This window comes from Photinus pyralis, unplaced genomic scaffold (genome assembly GCF_008802855.1).
Source record: "Photinus pyralis isolate 1611_PpyrPB1 unplaced genomic scaffold, Ppyr1.3 Ppyr1.4_LG4, whole genome shotgun sequence".
Classification (NCBI taxonomy): domain Eukaryota; kingdom Metazoa; phylum Arthropoda; class Insecta; order Coleoptera; family Lampyridae; genus Photinus; species Photinus pyralis.
Window position 1 is genome coordinate 44,719,582 of NW_022170511.1, and position 27,008 is coordinate 44,746,589.

Here is a 27,008-nt window from a genome sequence, read left to right on the forward strand (position 1 = left end):
AAAAACCGAGATATTAATAGCCACCTAGCTCAAGCAAACTAAGAACCAACATAACTCACCCTGTATAAATAAAAAAAACGAGTCTCTAAAAATTTTGGTACTGTACTGCAGTATACTGAACACTCTACGTCTGTATATGAAAAATTACTACCTGCTCTGTAAAAGATCATGAATTTTTAAAATTTTCCAATAGCTATCCAATATTACAATACTGAAATTGAGTAGTTTTGTGTAAGCTATGTTCCTATTGGTGTATTTTAAAGCATACCTTACTGCACTTTATAATCAGTACATGATTGAGCTTTCCTTAGTTCGGAAGTTACCCAATAATAATTCCTCGTGTAATTTTTACTAAATCGTGGATTGTAAAAATAATTTAGAAACTGACACAAAGATCCCCTAGGGCCTAGTTCCCAATTATCATGCGAATAAGAACTGTATTAATGAAGACCATAAAACACACACAAAAAGTTGCAATTTCATTGTTAGAAAAATGTTATTAATATTTCGAACTAGGGTACCGAATTTTAGTTAGTCAGTGTAGGGGCGCCAAAAATGAAATAGCCTGCTGGCAGAAAATTTGTACCTAAATCCGCCACTGAAGTTAATGTTTATTTTAAATTAAATGTAGATCAATTCCTTCAAGGAGTACTATTATTGATTAAACCAAAAAATGAGAAAATCCCTGAAGATCCAAGTCAAATTGTCTGAAGTCCAAACACTACACCAGCTAAATAAATCGAGTTAGTCGGGAATTCGTTTGTGGGCAGTTTTATATGTAAACGATCAAAACTTTAATAACCCTCGGGGTTGCTCACCCCTTCCGTTATACATTTTTACAAGACCGAATAAATAGGTGTGTAAAATTTGCTGTATCAGTAGGGGGTGATATAAGTGTTATTAGCTACCATATCAACGGATTTGTTTCGATTAGCCCCTAATTGCTCACTTTTAGTGCTTGACAATAGCTAAACCCTGCAGTACGGTAGTAACAGAAATAAATATCTTTTCCCGATAAGCCGGAAACTATTGAAATTCAATAAGCAAGTTTTATGTATTGGAAATGCTAATTTGAATGGAAACTACACGAAGAATGCAGAATTTATGCCTACTTCTTCCATATTCAGTCAACCGTCGATGACATTTATCAATGTTTTAAAAGCAGTGGATTTGAAACTGTTGATGGTATTAAATTGAATAAGAACTGCTATTAAACATCAATATGAACAACGTTTTTTATTGTATCAGTTTCTAATGACAAACTCTAAAATTATTTATATAGCAACAAACTACTACCTTAGATCAAACATAAATGAATTATTTAGTTTAAAGATTTTAGTACAACACTTCCCCTCAAACTTTAAACTTTCATTTATGTTACAATGAAAACATCCCCAATTTTTCTCTAAGATGTTGAAATTGAATTTTTGGAATTGGCTTAGTTAAAATATCCGCAACTTGATCTTCACTTGCAACATGTACTATGTTCATCTCCTTATTTTGAACTCGTTCCCGTACAAAATGCGCCCGCACATCAATATGTTTCGATCTCTTGTGGAAACTTGGGTTTCGAGCGAGTTTTATTGCGCTTATGCTATCTACACGAAGCGTTGGTACTTTTTCTAATGGTGCAATTTCCCCAAAAAGACGATTTAACCATACAATGTCTTTAGCTGCTTCGCTGGCAGCCACATATTCCGCCTCTGTGGTAGATAAGGAAACACTTTTCTGCTTCCTGCTTGCCCAGACGATAGCACCTCCACAAAATTTAAAAACCAGACCGCTGACAGACCGTCTTGTATGAGGGTCACTTGCAAAATCTGCGTCGCTGTATGACTCTAATTCGTTAACTTGAGTGTCAACTTCTTTGTAATAAATTCCCATTTCAGCTGTGCCCTTCAAGTATTTAATGATCCTTTTTACCATTGTCCAGTGCTGTTCCCTTGCTTCTTCCAGAAACTGTGAAACATAATTTACAGCAAACGTGATATCAGGACGAGTAGATACTGCTAAATACATTAAGCACCCTACTGCTTCTCGATAAGGGGCTTTCGTCAATTCAAATTTCACTTCTTCCCCTGTTAATTGACATCTTTCAATTGGCGTACTAACTGAATTTGCTTCTGTCATTTTAAATTTTTCAATTATGTCATCAACGTACCGTTTTTGATTAATGAAAATTGTTCCATCGTTATGTTGATTAATTTGAATATTGAGAAAACATCCGACTGGCTCCGCTGTCATTTTGAATTCTTCTTCGAGTTTTCCAATGAATTTATTAATAGATTCTTTTGTTGTGGCAACAACCAATCCATCGTCCACATAAATAACGACTATCAGTTTTTCATTTTTGGAAATACGGTAAAATAAACATGGGTCAGCTGTACTCTCCTGTAAACCAAATGAAATTAAAACCTCCTTGAACCGTTCGTTCCAGCATCTTGGGGATTGTTTTAAACCATAAAGACTCCTCTGCAATTTACAAACACGCTGACTTCCATCTTCATAACCTTCAGGTTGATCCATGTAAATTTCTTCATCAATTTTTCCATATAAAAATGCAGTCTTGACGTCAAATTGAGCAATCTTCAATTTTTCTTTCGCTGCAATACTCAAAACTATCCGAATTGAATCAAGTCGTGCCACAGGACTAAATGTCTCATTATAATCAATACCTTCTCGCTGACTAAATCCTCTGACAACTAAACGTGCCTTAAACCGCGAAACATTCCCGTAAGAATCCCGTTTCACACGATATACCCAGCGATTAGAAATAGTTTTTCGCTTTTCCGGCAGTTCAACAATTTTCCACGTCGAATTTTCTTTCAATGATGCCATTTCTTCGTTCATGGCGGTAACCCAATTCTGCTTTTCTGCCGATTTTATGGCCTCGTTATAACTTTTTGGTTCAACAACTTCCGAAATCATTGCATATAACAATCTGTTTGGTGCTTTGAGATCGTTCCGATTTCTGAGATGTCGTTTTTCCAAGATTTCTTCCGATGCTTTACCCTCCAATTCCTTTTCTTGAGTTGGTGTGCTCGTCTCTTGATCGACAAAATCTTCTTCATGATCTTGCAAATTCCCTTGATCGATGAAATCTTCTCCTGGAAATGTTTCGGGACCTTGACTATCTGCGCTTCTTGTCTTCTCCGGAAATAATGCCAATAATTTTTCAGACTGTTCTGGTTCAAAAACAACGCATTTACTGCGAACGATGCGATTTTCCGATTTATACCAAATACGAAAACCGTCAATGTTGTCAGAATATCCGACAAAAATTCCTCGTTTGCCTTTTGGGTCCCATTTATTTTTCTTTTCTTTCGGTACGTGCACGAAACAATCTGTGCCAAAAACATAGAAACGATTTAAATTCACCTTCTTCCCCGTGAAAAGTTCGTAAGGAGATTTGTTTTCAACTCCGCTTGGTCCACTGCGATTCAAAATGTAAACAGCAGTATTGACCGCTTCCGCCCACAAATATTTTGGCAATTTTTTTAGCCAAAAGCATTGTTCGAGCCAAATCAACCACTGTTCTGTTTGTTCGTTCAGCGCATCCATTTTGTTCATGCGTATAAGGATTTGACACCGCCAAATTCACCCCGTCCAACTTCAATATTTTTCGAACCTCGCTGTTGTCGAATTCTTTTCCTCCATCACACTGCAGGGTTTTCATCGATCTACCAAGTTGAGTTTTTATCATTTGTAACACCTCTACAATTTTTCCAGCAGTTTCTGATTTTTCCTTGAGGAAATAAACAAATCGCATTCTTGAATAATCACAAGTAAAACACGCAAAATATTTAGCACCACCCAACGAAGTGCATTCCATTGGTCCGCACAAATCAACATGTAGAACTGTTCCAGTCGTCGTAGCACGCTGATTTCGTGATTCAAAAGTACTCCGGTGTTGTTTTCCTTCCACGCAAGCTCCGCAAAATGTTTCGTCCTCGATGAAGTCGATTTTCTGGTTTTTCAAAATTTTCTTGACATGTTGTTTGTTCTGATGTCCAAATTTTTCATGCCAATTTTGAAGTGTAATTTTCGTCGTTAGATTGGCCTCATTTACATAATCTTTCGGAAATGTTATTTGAATTACCATCCTGAATAATTGACCCATTCGAACTCCGTATGCTTTTACAACTCCATCCCGAGTGAATTCACATCTTTCGCTGGAAGATCTGAACTTCATGCCCTTGTCCAACGCAGCCGTGACCGAAAAAAGATTTCTTCGTGCCCCTGGCACAAAAAGAACATTTTCCATGTGACATTCTATTTTCTTTCTGTCGACATAAGCCTGAAATTTTATACTTCCTTTTCCGAGAGCGTCCATTGTTGATTTGTCGCCGACATAAATTTTTAAGGGAACTGCAAACTGCTCATAAGACAAAAACCACTCACGATGACGAGTTATGTGATCTGTAGCTCCGGAATCAACAATCCAAACATCGCCATCTTCCGCGCTGAGAGCCTCAGCCTCGTCTTTCGATTTTTCTTCACTGTCTTCTTTTCCCTTTTTGCAATTTTTCCGGATATGCCCCACACGTCCGCACCGGTAGCATTTAATTTTATTAAAATTATTGCCACCATTATTGGCATATTTCTTTTTTATGTAGGCCTTACTAGAAAAAAGTGCGACTAACTCTTCCTGTTTTCCTGTTTTCTGCTGCCGACGTTTTTCTTCCGATGTCAACACTTCAACCAAATTCGCAAATGTTTGCTGTTGTTCAGATCTCGCCCACCAAGCTTGTTGAAGGCCCTCGTAGTCATCTGAGAGAGAATCGAGCATCTTTACTACGAGTGAAGACTCGTCCGGTTTCACATTCAGCTGCTGCATGCGCAGAACCAGCTCCTCATAACGAGCAATGTGAGTCACCATATTATCAGCAGGATTTTTACTAAAATTGAAAAATTCAGTTTGAACAGTATGCGCAGCTTGTTTGGTTCGTTGCTCAAAAATAGAATGCAATTTGAGCCAAATTTCCCGTGCCGTTTCACATGAAACCAACAACGCCATAACCTTTGATTCTAGAGATTTAATAATTATCTGACTTGCTGCACGATCTCCCCTGTCCCAAGCCTTGAATTTTGCATCGTATTCTGCCTGATTAAAGTCCTTATCTTCAATAGCTAATTGCACTGGCTTCAGTATTTCCCCAATGCAAACTTCATACGCGTCCACTTTTCCTCGTAATAAATTTCTTATAGCAAATTTCCAAATACTCCAATTTTCAATACCCCGTAGTTTTTCTATTCCTTGAATTTCCATTTTTCGTGTCGTCTCTTGTCAAAAAAAAAAATTGATTCCGATTTTATCGATCCACTGCGCTATCTATTCCACGCTAGCAACCAAGATTTCCTTTGAATGACGTACCAACGAATATTTAGAAAGAACCACGCTCTGCTACCATGTTGATGGTATTAAATTGAATAAGAACTGCTATTAAACATCAATATGAACAACGTTTTTTATTGTATCAGTTTCTAATGACAAACTCTAAAATTATTTATATAGCAACAAACTACTACCTTAGATCAAACATAAATGAATTATTTAGTTTAAAGATTTTAGTACAACAGAAACACCCTTTTTCCAACTTTTTGATAGATTTGTGCAGCAGAACTCAATGAAAGCTACAAAAGCTTTTCTGTGTAGGTATCAAGATACGTTACAATTCTCAGTAGAATTTGTGTTGTTCCTCTACCACGCAATTTTAAAAAAACAACCAAAATTATAAACAAAAACCTGCAGTTGTCAGCGAACAACTAATAATACAGTTATTCGCTGGTGATGACCGCATTGCTGTGAAAATGCGTTTTTTTTGTGTTTGCTTCAAATTGATGTGGACATTACATTATTCTAATTATTCTAACAATGAAATTGCAACTTTGATTTTTGTTCTCAAGTATTGTCTTCATTAAAAAGTGTTTTTCCTTATTAACATGGTTATTGTAAAATAGGCCCTAGGGGATCGTTGTGTCAGTTTCTAGATTATTTTTACAATCCACGATTTAGTAAAAATACACGAGGAATTATTATTGGGCAACTTCCGAGCTAAAAAAAAGCTCAATCATGTACTGATTATAAGGTGCAGTAGGGAATGATTTAAAAATTCTTACACCAATAGGAACACAGCTTACACAAAACTACTAAATTTCAATTGTAATATTGGATCGCTATTGGAATATTTAAAAAATTCATGATCTCAAAGTATATTTTACAAAGCGATTAGTAATTTTTCATATACAGGCGTAGAGTGCTCAGTAAGTACTGCAGTACAGTACCAAAATATTGAGATTTTTGTTAATTTTTAGACACTCGTTTTCTTTATTTATACAGGATGAGTTATTTTGGTTCATAACTTGCTTGAGTTAGGTGGCTATTACTATCACCGTTTTTTGAATGTCTAAATTTGTTTAAAGAATAAAATTTTTGTTCCGAGATAACGGCTCGACGGTTTTGTTCAAATTTTGGATCTGTATATTAAGCATGCGGAAACGAAAAACAATGGACTGGATTTTGAAAAAATAATTTGGAGCTACGTAAAGGCCACGAACTCTATTTTTCTAATTGCAACGCAAAATGTCTATTAAACTATTCGAAAGACTTTCTTGTTCTGCGTACAACCTACAAACTTTATGGTTTTCTAACAAATTTTCTTTCGAAAAAATGGTTATTTTGATTTCGTTAAAATTTTGGCAGGGTTCATTAGACGTAAAGGATGTAAAACTGTCAAAAAGGTTTTTTTAAAAACATCTGTTTTGAGCTAGGAAGCTGTTCTGCCAAGAATTGGCACCTGATTTTCATTTTCACTGTGAAGATGTCGTAAACCGTAAGAAAAACAAAGTTGTTTAAGTAGGCAAAGTTATGCAAAATTTTATACTAGTTAATTGTCCGTGTCAAAATTCCTTGTACCTCTCCAAATTGCGAAGCTCTGACCAAAAAACCGGAAAATGTGATTTTCGACCTGGCTTTCATTTATTTTCAGATATCAAAAAATAATCTTAACAAACCCTTGGTGATTGTTTCTTATCTTTTCTCATCAACTTTGTTATTTCTTATGGTTGCCATATTGGATTTTTACGTCACTAGATACAGAAAACCAGTTGCCAAAATCTTGACAAATCAGCATCCTAGCTCAAAGCAAATATTTAACAAAAAAGAAACGATTTTGACAGTCTTACATCCTTTATGCCTAATATACACTGCCAAAAATCATATTAATTTTGCTGTATGTTTTATTACTAAACACTAAATTGTTTCCCACAAGAAAATTTTTGTTAACCTCTTACAGAATTCAATGTAATTTGGATGTTATATCTTAAGCGATTATTAATTATTGTCAATTTTTTATTGGTACTTAATTGAAAATTGCTTTGTTTTGGATCCCTTCTATTGTTTTTGCAATGTGTCCCATTTTCCGTCGTTTATCTGTCTGTCTGTTTGTCTGTTCTATCAAGATCTCATCTCTGGGCCACCTAAAAACTTCGAGTTTTCGTTAATTGACAGATGCTATGGTGGCAACACCCACGAGTGGGTTTTGATAAATTTGTTTAAGTTTTGTTCATCTTTGTCTATTGACTTATTCATTTTTTTAATTTTAATATCATTAACAATTGTAATTTCTAATTAGAATTAATTTAGTTTTGCCAAGTTTTTTAACTTAACATTTTTTTTCTTAGTTTATTTGTTATAAAACCTGCCACAATTTTTGTAGGTTACCCACTTAACGAGTAAAGTGTCCCATTCTCAAGTTACTTATTAATTAACTTTATTTCTTGCAGTATTGTCTTTTTTTTCTGTTCTTCCTTTGTCACCCGTCCATCGAAATTGTAAACATTTAAATTTGAAGTTATGTTATGGGTTAAGTGGAAGAACACCTGGTGGCGATGTTGCTCCTAGCTGAACTTCGCCCTTTAGATTTACATCTAATAAAAACGTTATTATTATTATGAAAAAAAAAAGATCTTTCCAATACCTTAATAATTTTTGGTTGATTTTTGAAAAAAAAAGTTCAATGCCGTTACGCGTGACAAATTTTTTTTCCAAAAATCCGGCCCGTTATTTTTCGTTTCCGCATGCCCAATATGTTTATAATATCCCAAATTTGAACCGAATTCGTCGAGCCGTTACCTCGGACAATTGCCAACGTACTTACACACGTACATACAGACAGAAAAAATTTTTAATGAAAAACGTCGGCATTTCATGAAATTTTGATCCAAAAAACGGTGATCGCAATATCTACGTAGCTCATGCTAGGAAGCTAAATCTACAAAATCGGGGATACCAATTACTCGTACTTAGATAGCAATAATTCCATGGCTTGCTTAAAATTATTTAACATTTTTCGTTGATGGTCTGGCACAGTGACTTATGACCATAAGAAATACATTTCAATGCAAACCTTCAAGATTAATTTCCAAATGAAAGTATCTGGTATTTCTAATTTTGTAATTTTTTTCTCTATCTAAGTAGTGTAAAAATCCAATATGGTGTCCATAAGGAAGAATAAAGTTGATGTGATTGACTCGAAACCAACAAGTCACAAAAATTTGATTTTAGCATCGTCAGATATTTTTTGATACGCAGCACATTCTCGGAAATTCCATTTTTCGATTTTTTTGGCCATAACCATGCTATTTGTAAAGCTACAAGAGACAAGTAAAAGGGAAAATTAATTAGCATAATTGCATAACTTTGCCAATTTAAGCGAATTTGTTTTTCTTACGATTTACCATAGTCAAAATGAAAAAAAACTCACCTTGTACAATAATATCTTTTTTATTTCTGTAAGATATACATTTTTGGGTCACATTGTCACTCAGCCTCCTGGTAAATCCGCCACTGATTAACTGACTTCAAGCCGTTGAAATTTGGAAACAGGCGCGCCCTTTGAATTGGCTGGAGAATTTTCTTCTTTGAAGTTGACTGGTAACGGAAGGTAGTCTTGCAAATTCGACAGAATGCGCAACGTTGCAGTTTGCAAAAATAATTGACTGTACGTTCCCAAAATTACTCTGAATTAAAATGGAAGCCAGAGCAACATAAAAACCACCCTGAATACTTACATCCTAATGTTTAACTCGAAAAAAATTCAACCTACCTATGTTAAAAATGGAAGCAATGAATGTTAGTCCTTAGGAAGGATTGTACGTATTTTGTAAGATCCACTGTTTACTGTAATTATGACAAGTGTCTTGTTTTAGGTGACTACAGAGACTTGAAGCTACCACCGTTGGCCTTCGAAAAAGTATCGGATTTATTAAGGAGAAGTCCTGAATTTACAATATCAGCATGGGTGCGACAAGAAACGGGTAATACGGGTAGTTTAGTGAGTTTTGCACACGGACTTAATCGTTATTTAGAACTTCAATCTAGTGGACGTAAAAATGAAATTCGGTTACATTATACTTCGCGTGTAGACTCTAAAGTGTACGTAGAAACTTTTCATTATCGCCTCGCGGACAATTTGTGGCATCACGTAGCGATCTCTGTGAGCGGTTCGCAGGTGGAGCTACTTGTCGACTGCCATCCCCTGTACAAAAGACTGTTAAGGCCTGGTGCCCCGGATAGAAATTTTTCGTTACCGCAACAACTTTGGCTGGGCCAGAGGAACAAGCACTACCACTTCAAGGTAAGGATTTCTTTCTTATAGATAGAGCATTGGTCAAAATTTCTCCAATTTGTTGTACTATGGTACAGGGTTTACCGACCTCGGTATCAAGTTCTGTGGGAGGGGGATAAAATTTCTAGAGTAGTTTATAAAACACTCTGCTTATAAAGCTCTACAAACCACCCATGAAAAGTCTATGAAAAGCCCTTAACGAGTTCAGTGAATTGAACTAAAACGCTTTGGAACTGCGTCATAAATGATTGGGAAACTCTTAGAGCCTTCGATTGTAGTGGAAACCGTTTAGAAGGGGTTCCGAAGCGTTTTAACAATCCGAATTTGAATAATTTAAATCTGACTATAATCTAATACAAAATTTGATATGCCCAAAAGTAGCCAGCTCAAATAGATCTAAAAGCAACTCCATTCCTTTCCCATTTGTGAAAAAATAACATTCAGAAGTTTCTTACATAAAGTAAATGAAATGCGTTGTTAATTAGCCAATCCAGAAGGTTTCAGGAGGTCCTGGATACGGTAACCTTAGACTAAAGTTGTATTTCAAGATGAATGCCGTTAAATAATTTTAATACTCCAGCACGGACGAAACAGACAAGACATTAAAAAGGGTAGATTCATACACAAATAATTGAAGTCAAACTAAACGAGTTGAAACATCGAATGAACTGGCCAATATTAAACAAATCAAAATAAGGGTAACATTTAAAGTGAAACAATTAAACAACAAACAAATTCAACGGATAATAATAAATTAAAATACGAAGAGTTACACAATTAAAATTAAGTACATTATTACATTTTGTTATGGCACAATTACAAAAAGCATGGACCTGTGAACCAATGAATTACAAAATGCAAAATCAGCAAAGCTAAATCAAGCCACTATTTTCTACGTATAGAGATTAAGAGTTAAATCGTAGATGGCCAATGAATACTCGTAAGTCCAAAACGGCTGATTACGCACGTTTGGTCAAAAGAGAGAATATTTCGCGACTGGTGTGGCGCGTTGCGCCGTCCTGCTGAAACCACAAGCCAGTCAAGTCCTCTTCTTCAATTTTGGGGAACAACTAGTCCCTTAACATGCGTCTACACTCTACAGCGCTAACCATTGACGTTGACGGCCAATTCAGCATTATTTTCGATGATGCCGCCAGACCGCACTAAACAGCCATACGTTGCGGGCCTCTTGGCTGCGGAAAAATCGTCTGCGGGTTTTCGGAGGAGATCAATTATGCCAAAGTTATCACACATTGAGCAAGAAAGCAATCCAAGAAACTTTGAGCTTATAAGAAACATTAAAGCATTCCTTTAGAACGCGTAACGGCCCTGTAAATGCATACCATAAAATGATAATTTCACTTCATTTCATTCTCGACACAAAGGAATTTGTCCACTACTGTTTAGGCATGCAAATGGAATTGTTCTTGTACCTTTAGATATGCATCTCTGCCATTCCTATTTGTCGGAATTTAACGATCACATTTTTGCAAGCAATTGCTGCCTTTTCCTTTTGTAATTGATGCCGCGTGTTTTAATATTCTCTCTAATCGGGGCTAAAATCTGAGAAAAGCTTTACTTAATATTTCATTCGGAAATTAATCTTGAATTTTTGCATTGAACTTTAGCAATAATTCGTAGAATAATTCCATGGCTTGCTTAAAATTATTTAACATTTTTCCTTTATTGTCTGACACAGTCTCCATCAACACGGCCATAGAATTATGACCGAGATTATGACCATAAGAAATACATTGTAAACGTCAATCCAAACCTTCAAGCTTAATTTCCGTATGAAAAACCTTAAGTATTTGGTATTTCCGATTTAATAATTTTTTTCCCTATCTAAGTAGTGTAAAAATCCAATATGGTGTCCATAACGAATAAGAAAGTTGATATGATTGACTCGAAACCAATAAGTGATAAAAATTTGATTTTAGCATCGTCAGAAAGCTCAGAAAAATCACTAACAGTTTGTTAAAATTATTTTTTGTTATCGTTGAACATAAATGAACGCTAGCTCGTTCTCGGAATTTACATTTTTCGGTTTTTTTGCCATAACTACAACATATAGAATGTGGCCTGTAGATTCCATAATTTCAAACAGTTCCAAGATTGGGCTACTAGTTCAAAAGTTACAGCCCTTTGAATTTTCTTTCGAAATTGGTTTCTAGTATAACTTTTGATTGAGAAGTCTGATCGAAAAAGTACGAATTGTTTTGGATTCTACGCACCAAAATTAATAAGAAAAAGTGTTTTCCCGAGAAATTTTGGTGCAGTCGATTTTTGGTAAAAAAGGAAGGTTATACACTGCCTTTTTTTGAGCCCCGAAAAAAAAATTGTCTCAGATCGACCCGGAAAAAAAAATTTCTTATAGAATGTGGCCTGTAGAATCCATAATTTCAAACAGTTCCAAGATTGGGCTACTAGTTCAAAAGTTACAGCCCTTTGAATTTTCTTTCGAAATTGGTTTCTAGTCTATAACTTTTGATTGAGAAGTCTGATCGAAAAAGTACGAATTGTTTTGGATTCTACGCACCAAAATTAATAAGAAAAAGTGTTTTCCCGAGAAATTTTGGTGTAGTCGATTTTTGGTAAAAAAGGAAGGTTATACACTGCCTTTTTTTGAGGCCCGAAAAAAAAATTGTCTCAGATCGCCCGGAAAAAAAATTTCCTTATAGAATGTGGCCTGTAGAATCCATAATTTCAAACAGTTCCAAGATTGGGCTACTAGTTCAAAAGTTACAGCCCTTTGATTTTTCTTTCGAAATTGGTTTCTAGTCTATAACTTTTGATTGAGAAGTCTGATCGAAAAAGTACGAATTGTTTTGGATTCTACACACCAAAATTAATAAGAAAAATTGTTTTTCTCGAGTAATTTTGGTGTAGTCGATTTTTAGTTCTGCTTCTGCTTGTCTTCTCTTTTGCACTAATGTTGTCGCCCACTAGCTCCTTCCTATCTAGCATTGAGACATCCATCGAAGCTAAAAACTAAAACTAAAACTAAAAATCCATACAGAAGAACAATTTTTTTCGCCCAAATTTTGTTTTTATATATTTTAAAACAAACGTTTTTTCGATGCACTACTTCCCATCTTGGCGTGTCCTGGTTTTAAATTCAAAAATCCTGGTATTTCTACCTTCAAATCCTAGATTTCAAAATTTGACGACGGCAACGCTAACGTATAGGTGCACGGGGTTACGGATAGATTAAACATTCCCATAATGAGTGTGTTTGTTACACGCAATAAGTACAAGTATGCAAAAATATCTAAAGAGGAAAGTTTCTCCTAAAAAATTACTTCTTCTGCTCAATCGTGCTCTACGCCCTTGAAAACATAGGAATAGACACCTGGATCGCGTACCTATGGCCATAAGCAGAAGAACTAGTAAATTTGGCGATATTTTGGACGCCATCTCGAATAACTCACTTCCGGTTGGAATTTCGATTTGGCAAATGGCATTTTCGGATTCAGCCGAATTAGGGGGGTAACGGCTTTAACTTAATTGTTACACGAAATGCTTTTTGCATTTGGATTTTCGCAAAACAAGACCCGACTACTAGATAGGTACTTGTGTAAGTAAAATCACCATTGTAGCTTGATTTTGTCTATCGAGCCAATTTTCGAAAGAGGCACTCTCTGTCGGGTCTCATAGATACGCGTCTCTGCTGTAGGTAGTTCATTTGTTTTTACTTTTTACATTAAAACGGATGAACCGATTGAAATATCCGCATTTCTTTGGCAGGGAGCCATGCAGGACGTGAGACTGATAGCGGGTCCCCACGGATACCTGACGCTGTGTCCGAGCTTGGATTCGACGTGTCCGACGTGTGGGCAGTTTTCGCTATTGCAGAGCACCGTGCAGGAGCTGACGCGGCATCTTCAGGAGCTTTCCGAAAGGGTATATGGACTACCATGTAACGTCTCTTATGCGTCTGTACATTGTTTTGATTATATATAATTGTGTGGTTTGCAGTTAGTAGCAGCTGAAGGCCGCATCAGTAAGGTCGAAGAATGCGACTGCCAGAAGTCATGCCAATTCAATGGCTCGGTTCACGCGGACGGCGCCACGTGGCAACGCGGCTGTGACTTGTGCGCTTGCGTGGTTAGTAGACCATTTCGAAACTAAGTCAAAATTTTCGCGAAACGCTATGACTTCCGGTTGCGTTACTTATTGCTTATTGAGTCGGCCTTCATTGTACCAATTTTCATGTTTCTTCAACAGCATGGCGAGGTGCAGTGCCGACCGGTCGAGTGTCCCGTGCCGTCGTGCAAGAATCCCGTCAACATTACCGGCGAGTGCTGCCAAAGTTGTCTTAGTAAGTCATTTTGTACACACTGCGGGGAGGGGGTATTGCACGCGCTTTTTTCGAAATTAACATTATGTGATATTTCTCTATGTATGTGTACTAATTTACCTTACTGTTAACAGGGGATTGCCTTATGCAAGGAGTATTTTATGATCACGGAGATCTAGTCAATTTGCATCAGTGTGTAGAGTGTGAATGTCGTGACGGAAGTATGAATTGTACTAGGATAATCCCTGAAACTATGTGTCCTAAGTTAACGTGTCCTCCGGAAGAACAATTTAGTATACCTGGTGAATGTTGCAAGTTTTGTCCAGGTACGAAGAACATTTATACGTAATTATCCATTGTTTTTTTTAACTCGCTTAATCGATATCGTTGTTTTGCCAATAATTGACACTCATCCGCATCCTACTAACTACTAACAAATGCTTGTGTATTCGATTAACAGGTATTGACTACTGCGCTAAAGGTCACATTTGTCATGTTAACGCATCATGCCTGAACCTTCAAACCAAATACACTTGCCATTGTGATCAAGGTTTTCGTGGAGATGGACATGTGTGTTCTGGTACGCAACTACTTACTTTAATTCTAATTGACACTTTAGCCTTGAAATTAACGCTAATTCAGTTGAAATGCCGTGACCTTAAGAAATTCGGTCTTCCCAACAATATAGCGTGGACCAGTAGAGTTACTCTAAGCTCACGACATTTTGCACATAATTGCACGCGCCCCTTTAACTGATCGTTTCGATTTTAATACAGATATCGACGAGTGCCAACAGGAGGGTGGCCTGGAGGGTCACCACTGCCACCAAAACACGCGGTGCGTCAACACCGTCGGTTCCTACGTGTGCGAATGCCTACCGGGCTACAGGAGGATAGACAAGTTTAACTGCGCCGAAATAGACGAGTGCAGTACCGGCGAGCACGGTTGCGACGTGCACGCCCAATGCGTGAACACGCTCGGCAGTTACCACTGCGTGTGTCAGGTCGGCTACGGCGGCAACGGGTACACGTGCGAGCGTGAGTATCGGAGAGCGCGTGGACGCTTGCATTCGTAACGAGTTGATTCTTGCAGCTATCTGTAATCAGAGTTGTTTAAATGGTGGCGTCTGTAAGAGTCCGGGAAAGTGCGCGTGTCCAAATGGATATACTGGGGCGAGCTGCGAGCGAGACCTGGACGAGTGCGCCACGAATTCGCATCGATGTACAGACGCCTCAGTTTGTGTTAATATGATTGGTTGGTACTACTGCGAGTGCAGGGCTGGATATCACAGTCCGGTGATTGACAACAATTTGGGAACTTTGTGCCAAGGTAAGCCGACATTTTTTATGGAAATGGGGCTTTATGATGAAAGTAAGTGCTTCATAGAATCAATTTTACTGGGATTATAAATGACTATATCACTACACACAGAAAGAAAGTAAACGCAAATGTTGTTATTTGGAATACAGGGTTTGCATTAATAACAGATCTCGAGGCGCCTGAATCCAATAGTCCGAGGAGGCATATCGAAAACGTGGACTTCAATATAAGGTCTTAAATCTTGGCCCACACTTTGCAGTAAAAATGTCTGGGTCGGTTTCCCGAACAAAACCTATATAAACCTACAGTAACGCTCGTAGCGCCACATTTGTAGCAAAAGTTTTGGAACTTCAGTTCGATGGTGGCCTAAGCGTTTCAGTTCCAACACGCGATTCTATTATTACTAAATCCCGATTCAAGTAAAGGTTAATCTGATTGACCGCATCAAGGATCATTTAATTGAATAAGAAAACGTTTTCGAAATAGCGACCAATTTTGGTTATTCAAGCAGGAATCAATTAATGCGATCCATAATTTGTACAATACATCTTAACGAGTCGATTCCTTCCCATCAGATCAGCATAGCTTGTTAAACAAATTTTTTGAATCAGCATTAGTTTTCCTTTTCTATTCTTATATCCTTACGAGCATGTGTATCAATTTTCAAAGCGATCGGACGTTCCTGTACAAAGTTATCGTGCACACGGAGAGACAGATGGACAGACGGGCGGGCAGATTTGAAACCATTCGACAAGGTGGCATAGTAAGCAGGGCCGTAACTAGATATGACCGCGCCCTTGGCGGTACTTCAAATTTGCGCCCCCCCCCCCACCACACCTGCGCGTGGTGGTATTAAATACTCCCCAACAAAAACGCAAGGACCGGGAGGTTCTTCTCCGAAAAGGTCCAAGGTTTGAAGCTTTTGATCCGAGAATTTCGCTTCTTTAAAACATGGAGAAAAGATTACAGAATACAGTGTGTCCAAGATAAGAATGAACATCATGGACACATCGGAAATCATAAGAAGTACACAGTCGGTTAAATTAGAAAGAGTTGCGCATTTTAGGGCTTAATAAAACGATGTTTTAAAAATGCGGAAATTCCGATCAGTTCCGAAGATATTTAAAAAAAACCGAAAGCAACTTTTTAAGCTCACCATTTTACAAGGTTTTCGCTGTGACGTTTCGTCTTTGAGAAACCATCATCAACTATTTTTATATGGACCGGAAAAAAGTGCATAACGTATTGAGTAGCATTTTTTGTTACGAATACAAATTATGTATGGTACAATATATCATTGAGAAGAACAAATTATTTTGACATTTTGTCAACGCCTACTAAATCAAAATGTTAAAAATTTAGTAACAAGCCATTTTTCTGAACTAAATAATAAATAATTTTTAACATTTTACTGTAGTGGGCGCTGACAAAATATCAAAATAATTCATTGATGGTTCCTATAAATGAAATAGGTGATAAGATAAAGAATCTTATTGTGCCATACATCGTTGTTGATGGTTTCTTAAAGACGCCAATTGTACAGCTTAAAAAGTTCGTATGAGGAAGTGTTATTCGTTTTTTGATATCTTTTCAAACAGGGCCGGCAAAAAATAAAACCGAATATGATTAATTTCGTTTTTTTCGGAATTGATCGGATTTTACAAATTTTTAAAATATCATTTGACTTGCTTCCTTTTCCTTCTTATATTGGACACACTGTATATATTACATTACCATAAGGAGGCAAAAGGAGGGAAGGGCAGAGATGAAGGTAATATCACTTTGTAACGACCCAGCTATTCACAGTCACAGTACGTACAGTATTAACAATCTGGAATAGCATTTGTTTAAATAACCTGAATTTTTTTCCTAATACACTAATGTAAAAGGAAATTTTTTGATGGCCAATTTTACGCCTCCCCGGTATCTGCGCCCTTGGCGGGCGCCCATCTCGCCACCGCCTAGATACGGCCCTGATAGTAAGGCAGTCCTGCTGTTAATAAAATGCTCATTGAAGAAGAAAGAACTTAAAAAATATCATCACGATGGTTACAGACGCACCAAGACCAACGAGTTGATAAGAAATATGAGTTTTTTTAGGAATGTTGTTGGTAACCTATCCAGTTATAACGTGGATTAAGTTGGCGCTACTTTTCTTACATCCGCCGCATAAACAGTCAATTAGCTCAGGGATAGAATAAGAGAAAAGCTTGAAAAACTTCACAGAGGTAGTTTATTCTGGGCAGATAATCTTCGTTTATTTTTAGCAACTTACGAATGAGTTGAGCGCCACCTAGTTTTTTACAATATGAACTCTTCCTTTATATATAAAAGTCTTAAATCTTTAAACCTTTTTTAATTTAAATTTAAATGTGTAATATATTAAATAAATTATGTTTGTCTAAAAAAACCAATAATAAAATCCAATAGGAAACGATTGGTATCTATTGTTCTTCAATGACAATCAAGATCAAATTGGCAATTGAAATCTAAGCTTCTCATCCTCCCACATAAAATATTATTCCCCAATATAAACCCCCAATGATGGAGCTACCATGATGTAGATTGATTAATAAAATGTAAACGTAAATGTTGTTATTTAGAAAGCAGGCTTTCATTAATGACAGATCTCGACGTGCCCGAATCCAATACTCCGAAGAGTGCCGTATAAAAAATGTGAACTTCAAAATAAGGTCTCAAATCTTGGCCCGCATGTTGTAGCAAAAAATCTAATTTTGGTTTAGTCTAGGCATGGTGAAGCGACATCGTCTCAGTAAATAGACCATCAAAGAGCTGCCTCTGGGTCCGTTTCCCGAACAAAATCTATACGAACGTACAGTAACGCCCGTAGCGCCACACTTATAGCAAAAAAATCTGCCGCGGTTCGAAGGTGCCCTAAACGTTGACAGTTTCAACACCTGATTATTTATTCTCGACAACAAGAATGGTAGGACGCTCCGGTATCCGTCGTGCCATAACCGAATTACTATATCCAGCTCCCTCTGGGTCCGTTTCCCGAACAAAATCTACACGAACGTACCGTAACGCCCGTAGCGCCACACTTGTAGCAAAAAAAATCTGCGGCGGTTTTGGACATTGAGTTCGATGGTGCCCTAAACGTTGACAGTTTCAACACCTGATTACTTATTCTCGACATCCGTCGTGCCATAACCGAATTACTATATCCCGGTTCAAGTATAGGTAAATGGGATCGACTACATTCCATCAATAAATCGTCGATAGTACACTTGGTAACTTCGATAAATAAAACGGAGTGACATTCCGGCGAGTTATGCGAACTTGTGGATTTGAAAGTCTGGAGAAAAACCCCTGCATAATGTCAACGTTGAATTTTTGAGCGGTGTAGAACGACAATTTTAGTGCAACATTCGTAATTTTCTTCTTCAAGATAATTCAAAAGGTCCAAACAAAAATTATCGTGACGTATCGACAACAAATCCTCAACGATATTGAAAGTTGAGAGTTGAGTCCCACAGTGTGCTGGTGTTCGAAACTCAGAAGAGGTTTTTCCACAAGGGCAGAAATTGACTTGACGGGTAGATCAGAAGTAAAATGCCAGCAATTATCTGAAATATTAGGTACAATCAGTGGCGGTCCCAGGATTTGGTAAAGGGAGGGGCCCAAACCCGAACGTTGTCCCACACGGAAAAAAATAAAAGAAATCTCACATAATGGAAATGAGATCGACGGAAAATTGATGAAAAAAATTGACAATGGGGGGGCCGGACCCCCACGGGCCCTCCATCTGGGCCGATTCTGGGTACAATACCCGTACGATCCCAGAAATCGATGCCTAATATGAAATCTGTACTTAATCTAGGTACTACCAATAAATTAAAAATTACAGTTGCTACCGTCGGTAATAAAACATGACGTAAATGTAAATGTTGTTATTTGGAAAACAGGTTTTGCATTAATAACAGATCTCGAGGCGCCTGAATCCAATAGTTCGACAAGAGGCATATCAAAAAAGTGGACTTGTGTCTCAAATCTTGGCCCACAAGTTGCAGTAAAAATCTCTGGATCGGTTTCCCGAACAAAATCCACACGAATGTACGGTAACGTCCGGAGCGCCACACTTGTAGCAAAAAAGCTTCCGCGGTTTTGGACATTCAATTCGATGGTGGCCTAAGCGTTGACAGTTCCAACACGCGATTGTTTATTCTATTATTACTAATAAATCCCGATTCAAGAAAAGGTAAATGCGATTTAACGCTTCGTCGCCGGCACTATTTAACCTTTACATAGAGGAAGCCATAAATAGAGTAAAGCAGGATGTTAACTTAGGGGTCATAGTGCAGGGCGAAACAATACATATGCTGAGATACGCGGAGCAGAAAGGGAAAAGGATCTAGAAACAGGATTAAACGGTATGGAGAGAATACTATCTAGAGACTACAGTATGAAAATCAACAAGGAAAAAAACAAAAGGAATGAAATGCTTGAAAAGAGAGGATAGGAAAAAGTTAAAGATCCGAATAGAAAACAACACTTTAAAGCATGTAAAGGAATTTTGCTATTTAGGTAGACACAAGATAATTTTAGCAAGGGTTAGCGCAAGCTAAAAAAGCATTTGAGCAAAAGTGGGACCTGCTAACTAGATCCGGGATAAATATAGGAATTAGGAAAAGGCTGCTAAAAACGTACATACAGAGTGTAGCTCTATACGTACCCGAAACCTGGACGATAAATAGTTAGGGACGTATGAAATGAAATGAAATAGACAAGGATAGTTATACTGCAATCCGATTGGCGCACATGACTAGATCGGAGACTGTGAACGCGACGTCGCGGGTTCGAATCCCTGGAGCGCGCGTGGTTTTTTTGTACATAAAATAATGGTAAAAAGATAAACGAAAGTAATTTAAAAACTAATGCATAAAAAAGGTTCATTAATAATAAAACTCGTTAAATTTTCACATTTTTAAACCTCTTCGACCACGCGCCATCCGCGAAATTGCTTCCAAATGTTCGGGTATGGTATTGGCATACATCTTATATCCAAATATCAACAATAATAAAACTGTTAAGGAAAATGTGCCACTAGCTCTCAGACTACTATACCAAGTCGCTTGCTTTCATCAAAAACCACGAGACATTATTAATTTAACTTTTTCTAGATGTGGACGAGTGCGAGCAACAAATTCACACGTGTCATCCGTCGGCGCAGTGTATCAACTCGGACGGGGGGTTTTGGTGTTCCTGTCCCGAGAGTAGGGGTCCCAATTGTAAGCTTAGCTGTATTTTTGAGGGGGCCGAGGTCGAGCACGGGAAGACCGTGTCGCCGGTCGGTCAACCGTGCCGGCGCTGTGAGTGTAATTATGGCGTTATAACGTGTAGGGAGCCGACTTGCAACTGTTCGCTTCCCGGTAGCGGTCAGAATTCGTGCTGTCCACAGTGCGATCGGCAATTGGCGTGCAAACATCAGGAGCTGTCGGATGTGATACTGATGCACGGCGAGCGTTGGTCGTATCAATGCCAAACTTGCGAATGTCTGTACGGTGAAGTGGACTGTTGGGACATGAAGTGTCCCCCATTGCTCTGTGATAATCCAATACAAGCTCCAGGAGACTGTTGTCCTCATTGTGATGATTTATGCTCATTTGGAAATATGTCATTGTCTGGAAAACCTTGTACGTTTGCCGGAAGATTATACGAATCAGGTGCTCAATTTGCCGATCCTAATGATCCTTGCGTCGCCTGCAACTGTAAGGTGAGTTGCCATTCGCAACATTCCTGTTTTATCGGCGACCAGGTGCCCATACATGTTAACGTGCCTGCAAGTGTGCATTGCGCGCGCTAGAGCCTTCGGTGTTGTTGTTTTTCTTTTGTTTACTAAACCGATTAACCTTACATATTAGTTGGGTGGCCATAGTTAATAAATTGCAAGTCTAATGGCGTTTAATGAGCCATTTTTGGAAACGTGCGTTTATAAGGGTAAAAATGTCTGCTGAACCCGAATTCGAATGTTGCCAAGCTGATTTTTGGCTAATTTCAAAATGGCGGCTAATATGGCGGCCAAATACATAAATTTTTATGCCAGACGCATTTTACATAGTTTTTCGGATTGAGGTGTTAAAAAAACATACAGGAAGCACAAAAAATTGCAAAACTTATATATTGGGTACATTATACAGACAACACGGTAACAATATAGAGATAATTCTGACGGCAAATGTATTACCTATATTTCGTTCAAAAATTTTAACGGAACTTAAATTTCTTCATCATTCTGCTCATTTTTTTACGATTGAAGCAGTCGCCAAGACACTTGTAGATATTTGTGCACTTTTAGTTCATAGCATAATTTATTTAAAGCCAAGTTTTTAGGAGGACTAGTCTGACCATTCGATTTTTCAGTGTCCCTTATCGCATTTGCGAGACAATATGTATGGTACAAGATGCCCCCGGCAACAGCATCATGAGAAGATGCAACTCTACGCCCTTCTGTACCCACTGCACCCAATGTAAATTTCCATAAGAGGGTCGGCCTAAAAAACTCAAGTTGTTTTTGAAAAATAAAATTTCATATTAATAATATATAAATTTTATATTTTATAAATTTAGACCTTTATCTACAAAATGTTCGGACTATTTTTTTAAAAAAGTTTATAGCAACTGAATACCGGCTGTTTAAAGATTAGATATTTTGCACCGTTTATTGCGCTAACCTGTTTTATTGTTTTACTCTCGATCAAGACGATTTATGGAAAAAGTAAACCGACAGTTTTCTAGATAAGTTACTTCTGAACATTACCCCAAAAAATGAAATCATATTTTTTGTAAATAAAGTCTGTATCTTGGTGGGCGGTAAATAAACAATTTGAGTGTAGCAAGTGGCGCCGCTGCACTGTGTCGGGGGGAACCGAGGGGTAAACCACCTAGTTAATTCAGTGTACAAATAGTAGTTAATGAATTAAAATTAACTTTTAATGTAGTTAATATGTTCTGTAAATGCCGTTAATTTCAAGTTAATTCAGTTAATGTAATTTAATGTGGTTAACGCTAAGTTAATGTAATTAATTTACATTTAATGCAATTTAAAACTACTCGAGATACTACTATAGGTAGTGGCTATAGCATGTGAAAAACCAAATTTTGAACCCGGTGTTAGTTTGCTTTTATTCCAAGTGCCTATGTATCAAATTTTATTTAAATACTTTCATAAATAAAAAAGTTTGCAATTCAAAAAGGGCACTGTGAATGTAGAATTGATTAGGCCCAACTTTTGGCATTGCGTATTATATGGCTAAAACTATGCCCTCGACTATGCCCATATTGAATTTCATGCAATTCGGTTTATAACTAACGGAGATGTCAAAAGGGCCTTCTTTATTTTTTTACGTACATTGCCAATTCGCGAACTTTCATCTTAATCGGCGGCGGTCTATTCGTTTTCGAGGTATCGTGCTAATGAACAGATCTCGGGACAGATGGACAGGCACCGCAAAATTATAAACTCTCTACGTCCTAGGAGAGCATCAATAATTTGAAAATGTTGGGTATTTAAAATATTTTTGCTATAGTGTATTATAAAGAATTTAATAACCTGTCATATTATGTAATAATACACAGGGTGTTCCATATCAAAGTCACATTTTTGTTATCATCTGAAAAATGCGATGTGGTTTTGTTTTTTTAAATGCAGATTTGAATTCATTGGAAAAAATACGCAATTTTTATTTATATATATATTTATATATGTAATTGGAAAAAACCTTAAATACTTACCAACGGTTATTAAAAAGCACAAAATTTAATAACAAACAAAATTTGCCGAGGAAAATGTAAAACACTAATTTAATGAATTCACAGCTTTTTTGGGACACCCTATATATCACCACAGGATATATTTTCCTACATTTTCCGAACTAGCTATGAAGTTAATTAACCAACTCTTACGTATATATAAGTAATAAATTATGGAAAGCAATTTAATATTAAATAGTACACAATACAATAGATAGTGGCGCCATCGTGCTGTATTTGTGAACTAGTGCAAAATTCGGCCTGGCAACATCCAGAATCGGATTCAGCACATTTTTTTACATCTAAAAAACCATGTGGCCAAAATGGCTCATAAAATGCCGTTAGAATTAAGAAACAGAGTCGTTTTTCGATTTGGCCACTTAACTATATCATCACATCCTGCTAGATCGTGCGTTGTGAAATCGATAGTGTAGCATAGTGGTAAGAGGATCGATTTCATGCCACGTAAACATACTATGGCATGGCTGGCCGCTGCGTAGTGCTAGGCGTGCTACGCTAGGCAGTACTAACAATTAACACTCGGTTCCCTTCCAGGTGCCGTTCTGCGCCCAACTGGTGAGCAATGTCGCGTGTTGTGTGCATCGGTAATCACATCACTCTAACTACACTCTAAAAACTTTACACACCTCTAGTAGTGCCTGTTTGCCTGATTAAGTAGTTAGATCTGGTCCAAGCACTCTATAGATGTGTATTGGCAGATAAATTCAAATTGCATGACTTAATTTTTTAATCATCATCACCAAGTTTTGTGTGTAACTGTGGCATGTGCATTGAGTTTCATTTCGGGTACGGATATTCGATCCTAAAATCAAAGTTAAGGTACGTCAGATCTGCCCAATTTTTGACTTGTGGCGGAGCTTATCGAACAATGCACGGAAGTCATCTGAGGTTACTATAAAATTATGGCACAATCTGCACAAAATTTTGAAATTAGCACAATAAAACCGTAACATAATTTATATAGTAAACGTGTGCTTTATGTCAACAGGATGGAGTGCTATGCTGCAGTTATAATTTCAATTGTGGCGACGACGCTCCCGCGGTGGGCTACGACGGACTGGTCGCCTCTTCGACATCCGTGGCCAGATATAGTTCTAGTGCTAATAGCGATCAAACTGAAAGTAGTGTTACTAATAAACAATTTAGTGTATCTGTACAAGTGGCTAACAATAGTGCTCAGACTATCGGCGTCAGTGACATTGGGAGAAATAATAAGACTGATATGTCGGGGGGTTGAACTTTGCCGGCACGTAGCTGGTCTAACATTCCTAGAGCCACCTGTGCAATAGCGTAGATTCGGCACAAACGTTGCCTGTTCTCTTCTGCCTGTCGCGGCTGCTTGCTAGGCCACCTCTCAAGTGTCTTCCTAGTTTATAACAGTAGCCAGGCTGTTTTGTTATGTCAATGGCAGTTGCATTTTGTCAGCTTCTAAAGAAGTAGGTTTTCACACTGGCGTTTGTATTACCACAATATTATCACTAGCGTACCGCCATCTGTTTTTACACATTTGCAATTGAAGTGTCGAATGAATGTGTTAGAAAGAAGTAGTTAGTGTACTAATTAAGATAAGAAAATACAAAGAGAAGAAAATGCATTCCGGTGTGACGAGAGCGACGACGCGACGAGAAGTTAAAAATCTGCGCGGAAACGTTGGTATGAAATCTGCTTCTCGACGTCTATATCTGTTATGTAATCAAACAAAAGGGTTGAAGAAGGACCCGCAGGTTTGCTGCAAAATGTATGTGTAAAGATCAATTATGTATGTTATATAAAACTCTAGTCAAATTATTAGCTTGCTAAAACATTCGGCAAGCTTAATGTATTTACAGTTATATATATTATATACCTATAAATAATGGAAAAGCATATCTAGCTAAATAAAAAATTATTGCAATATTGAAATTGTGATATTGTTGAATGAGACTAATAATTAATGTAATTTTCCATTCATTGTAAATTAGTTCCTGAGTCTTTTAACGCTGCAAATGCTCAGCAGTTTAAAACAAATAATAGTAATACTATTGTTAACAATGTACTTAGCACAAATTATAAGATTATATAATAGGCTACCGCTGAACAACGAATTGTTTAGCTCTTTTCATAGACACTTTTATTTTGTTCCCAATTATTATTTATTGCACAAATGGCGCAGTAGATACCTACATTCTAACGATATTTTTTTTACCAAAAAAGGTCACTATTGTAAATAAAATGTCGCTATAATATTGTATTAATAGTCTTAAATGTAGAAAACCTAATTGGAAAATTTTTCAAAAACAGAGCACATAATCATAATAGTTATAGTACCTAATTTTACTTTTCAGTATTTTGTTTATATGTTTTTCATCCTAGTCAACTAACAAGCTAGTTTCTCATCCTATGAAAACCGCTTCTTAATGACGACGTTTCATCCTTTGTTCGATTATATCTTATTTGTTACGACTAGAATTTATTACACTGTACAGAACATTGCCATAGTCCTTTGTTGTAAAGATGTGTGCCAATCATTATTACAAATAAATTATAATCAAGGAGTCGTGAATTTCCCCCTCCTATGCTCTCGCACATTCCAAGGTCTCTTCAATATCAATAACTCATTTAACTATAATTTAGGAATTTGCAATTTGTCAAGAGTGCAAATGATGGGAAATGACATTACTGTTTGAGGCGTTAAGGATACAAGGTTTTATGTTGCTCGAACCACTTGTTGCAGTTGATGAAATTCTTAAAATCCTCAGGATAGGAAAGTCGTCGCATTTTTGGGGAAAGAATATCAAGCTGTGCGTAACAAGAAAGCCAATGGTTAAAATGCCAAATAGTGGCTTTTGTGTCCTGTGGCATCATTTTGTAAACCGGTTTCGCTTTCAATTGGGTTCCTTTCGTTGAATAAGCTTATAATTAGAAGCCCATAAGAGACCAACCAATTTCTCACAGCCCCCTCTCACCCAACTCGAAAAGGAGTCACAAAGGAAAGTGTGGTGGTTATTTGTGAAACACCGTTTGCGATAATTGATGATACATGGCAACGTGCAGGGTACACAGGGCTGTAACTGTCGATTAGGGAACTGGCTACTGGGAGTGACAGGAAAGCGGCAGACTCAACCTTTGCGGAATATGATACTGTTCGCTCTGGGGCGTGCAATCGAAGACATGTAGTTCTCGAAGGATGAGAAACGTTAGCATTGAATTCAGACAACACAAATTGAAAAGCGAAATGCTTTGTAACCAAAACAGGAGGACACCGTGGAGAACTCGCAGAAAGCCCATTCTAATGCAATTCAAACTTCTCAAGGTTAAAATCGGAACGATTACATGATTGCAGCAGCTGGCGATGGTGCGAAGCTATTCTTTAAAGAATTGAGCCTTGAGTTTATTTGATAGAACTACGGTTATAGAATCAGAGGGCCTTCACTACAATTGGAATTACAAAAGTGTTGCGCAAAATAATTCCTGCCTTAGTAAGTACCTACCCACATACAATAAATCCCTATTAATCTCTGAGGAATTTAGTAATGAACGGGTTCTGTGATTATCGAGCTGGACGAGGATTGGGAGGTTCGACGGTAATTAATGGTTTGTTTTACTCCCGAGGTTGCAAATCTGATTATGACAGTTGGGATTCTTCAGAAGAAAGTAACTGGAAGTACGACAAAGTGCTGCCATTTTTTAAAAGATTGGAAAACTATAAAATTGATGCAGATAGCGGTTATCATGGTCACGATGGCCCCATGAATGTGGACTATGCAGAACCACTTGATCCAAAAACAAGTACGTTTTTGGATGGCAATCGTGAATTGGGCCAGGAAATAGGCGATTATAACGGTGCAAACCCATTGCGTGCAGGAAGAGTTCAATATAATATCATCCGAGGACAGCGTTGCAGTACCGGACGGGCGTATTTGAGGAAGAAATATCGGCCCAACCTGCATATTCTGCCTCACAGCTACGTAACGAAAATATTAATCGAC

General features: G+C 37.5%; 1 protein-coding gene across 5 annotated transcripts in view; it reads left to right on the forward strand.

Annotated features, from left to right (window-relative positions):
* Positions 1-25,574, forward strand: part of LOC116167775 (protein kinase C-binding protein NELL1-like) — a 33,185-nt gene extending 7,611 nt beyond the window's left edge. The window contains exons 2-12 of one of the 5 annotated variants that reach the window (XM_031483281.1): positions 9,211-9,638; positions 13,377-13,532; positions 13,608-13,736; positions 13,857-13,950; positions 14,064-14,255; positions 14,390-14,509; positions 14,706-14,966; positions 15,022-15,258; positions 20,391-20,983; positions 23,575-23,624; positions 24,029-25,574. In XM_031483281.1, the coding sequence (XP_031339141.1) occupies positions 9,211-9,638; positions 13,377-13,532; positions 13,608-13,736; positions 13,857-13,950; positions 14,064-14,255; positions 14,390-14,509; positions 14,706-14,966; positions 15,022-15,258; positions 20,391-20,983; positions 23,575-23,624; positions 24,029-24,329 (2,561 nt within the window). In that variant the 3' untranslated portion in view covers positions 24,330-25,574. The remainder of the gene's footprint in view (positions 1-9,210; positions 9,639-13,376; positions 13,533-13,607; positions 13,737-13,856; positions 13,951-14,063; positions 14,256-14,389; positions 14,510-14,705; positions 14,967-15,021; positions 15,259-20,390; positions 20,984-23,574; positions 23,625-24,028) is intronic. The other 4 variants (XM_031483282.1, XM_031483283.1, XM_031483285.1 and 1 more) reach the window with 4 other exon arrangements.
* Positions 25,575-27,008: the final 1,434 nt, after the last annotated feature.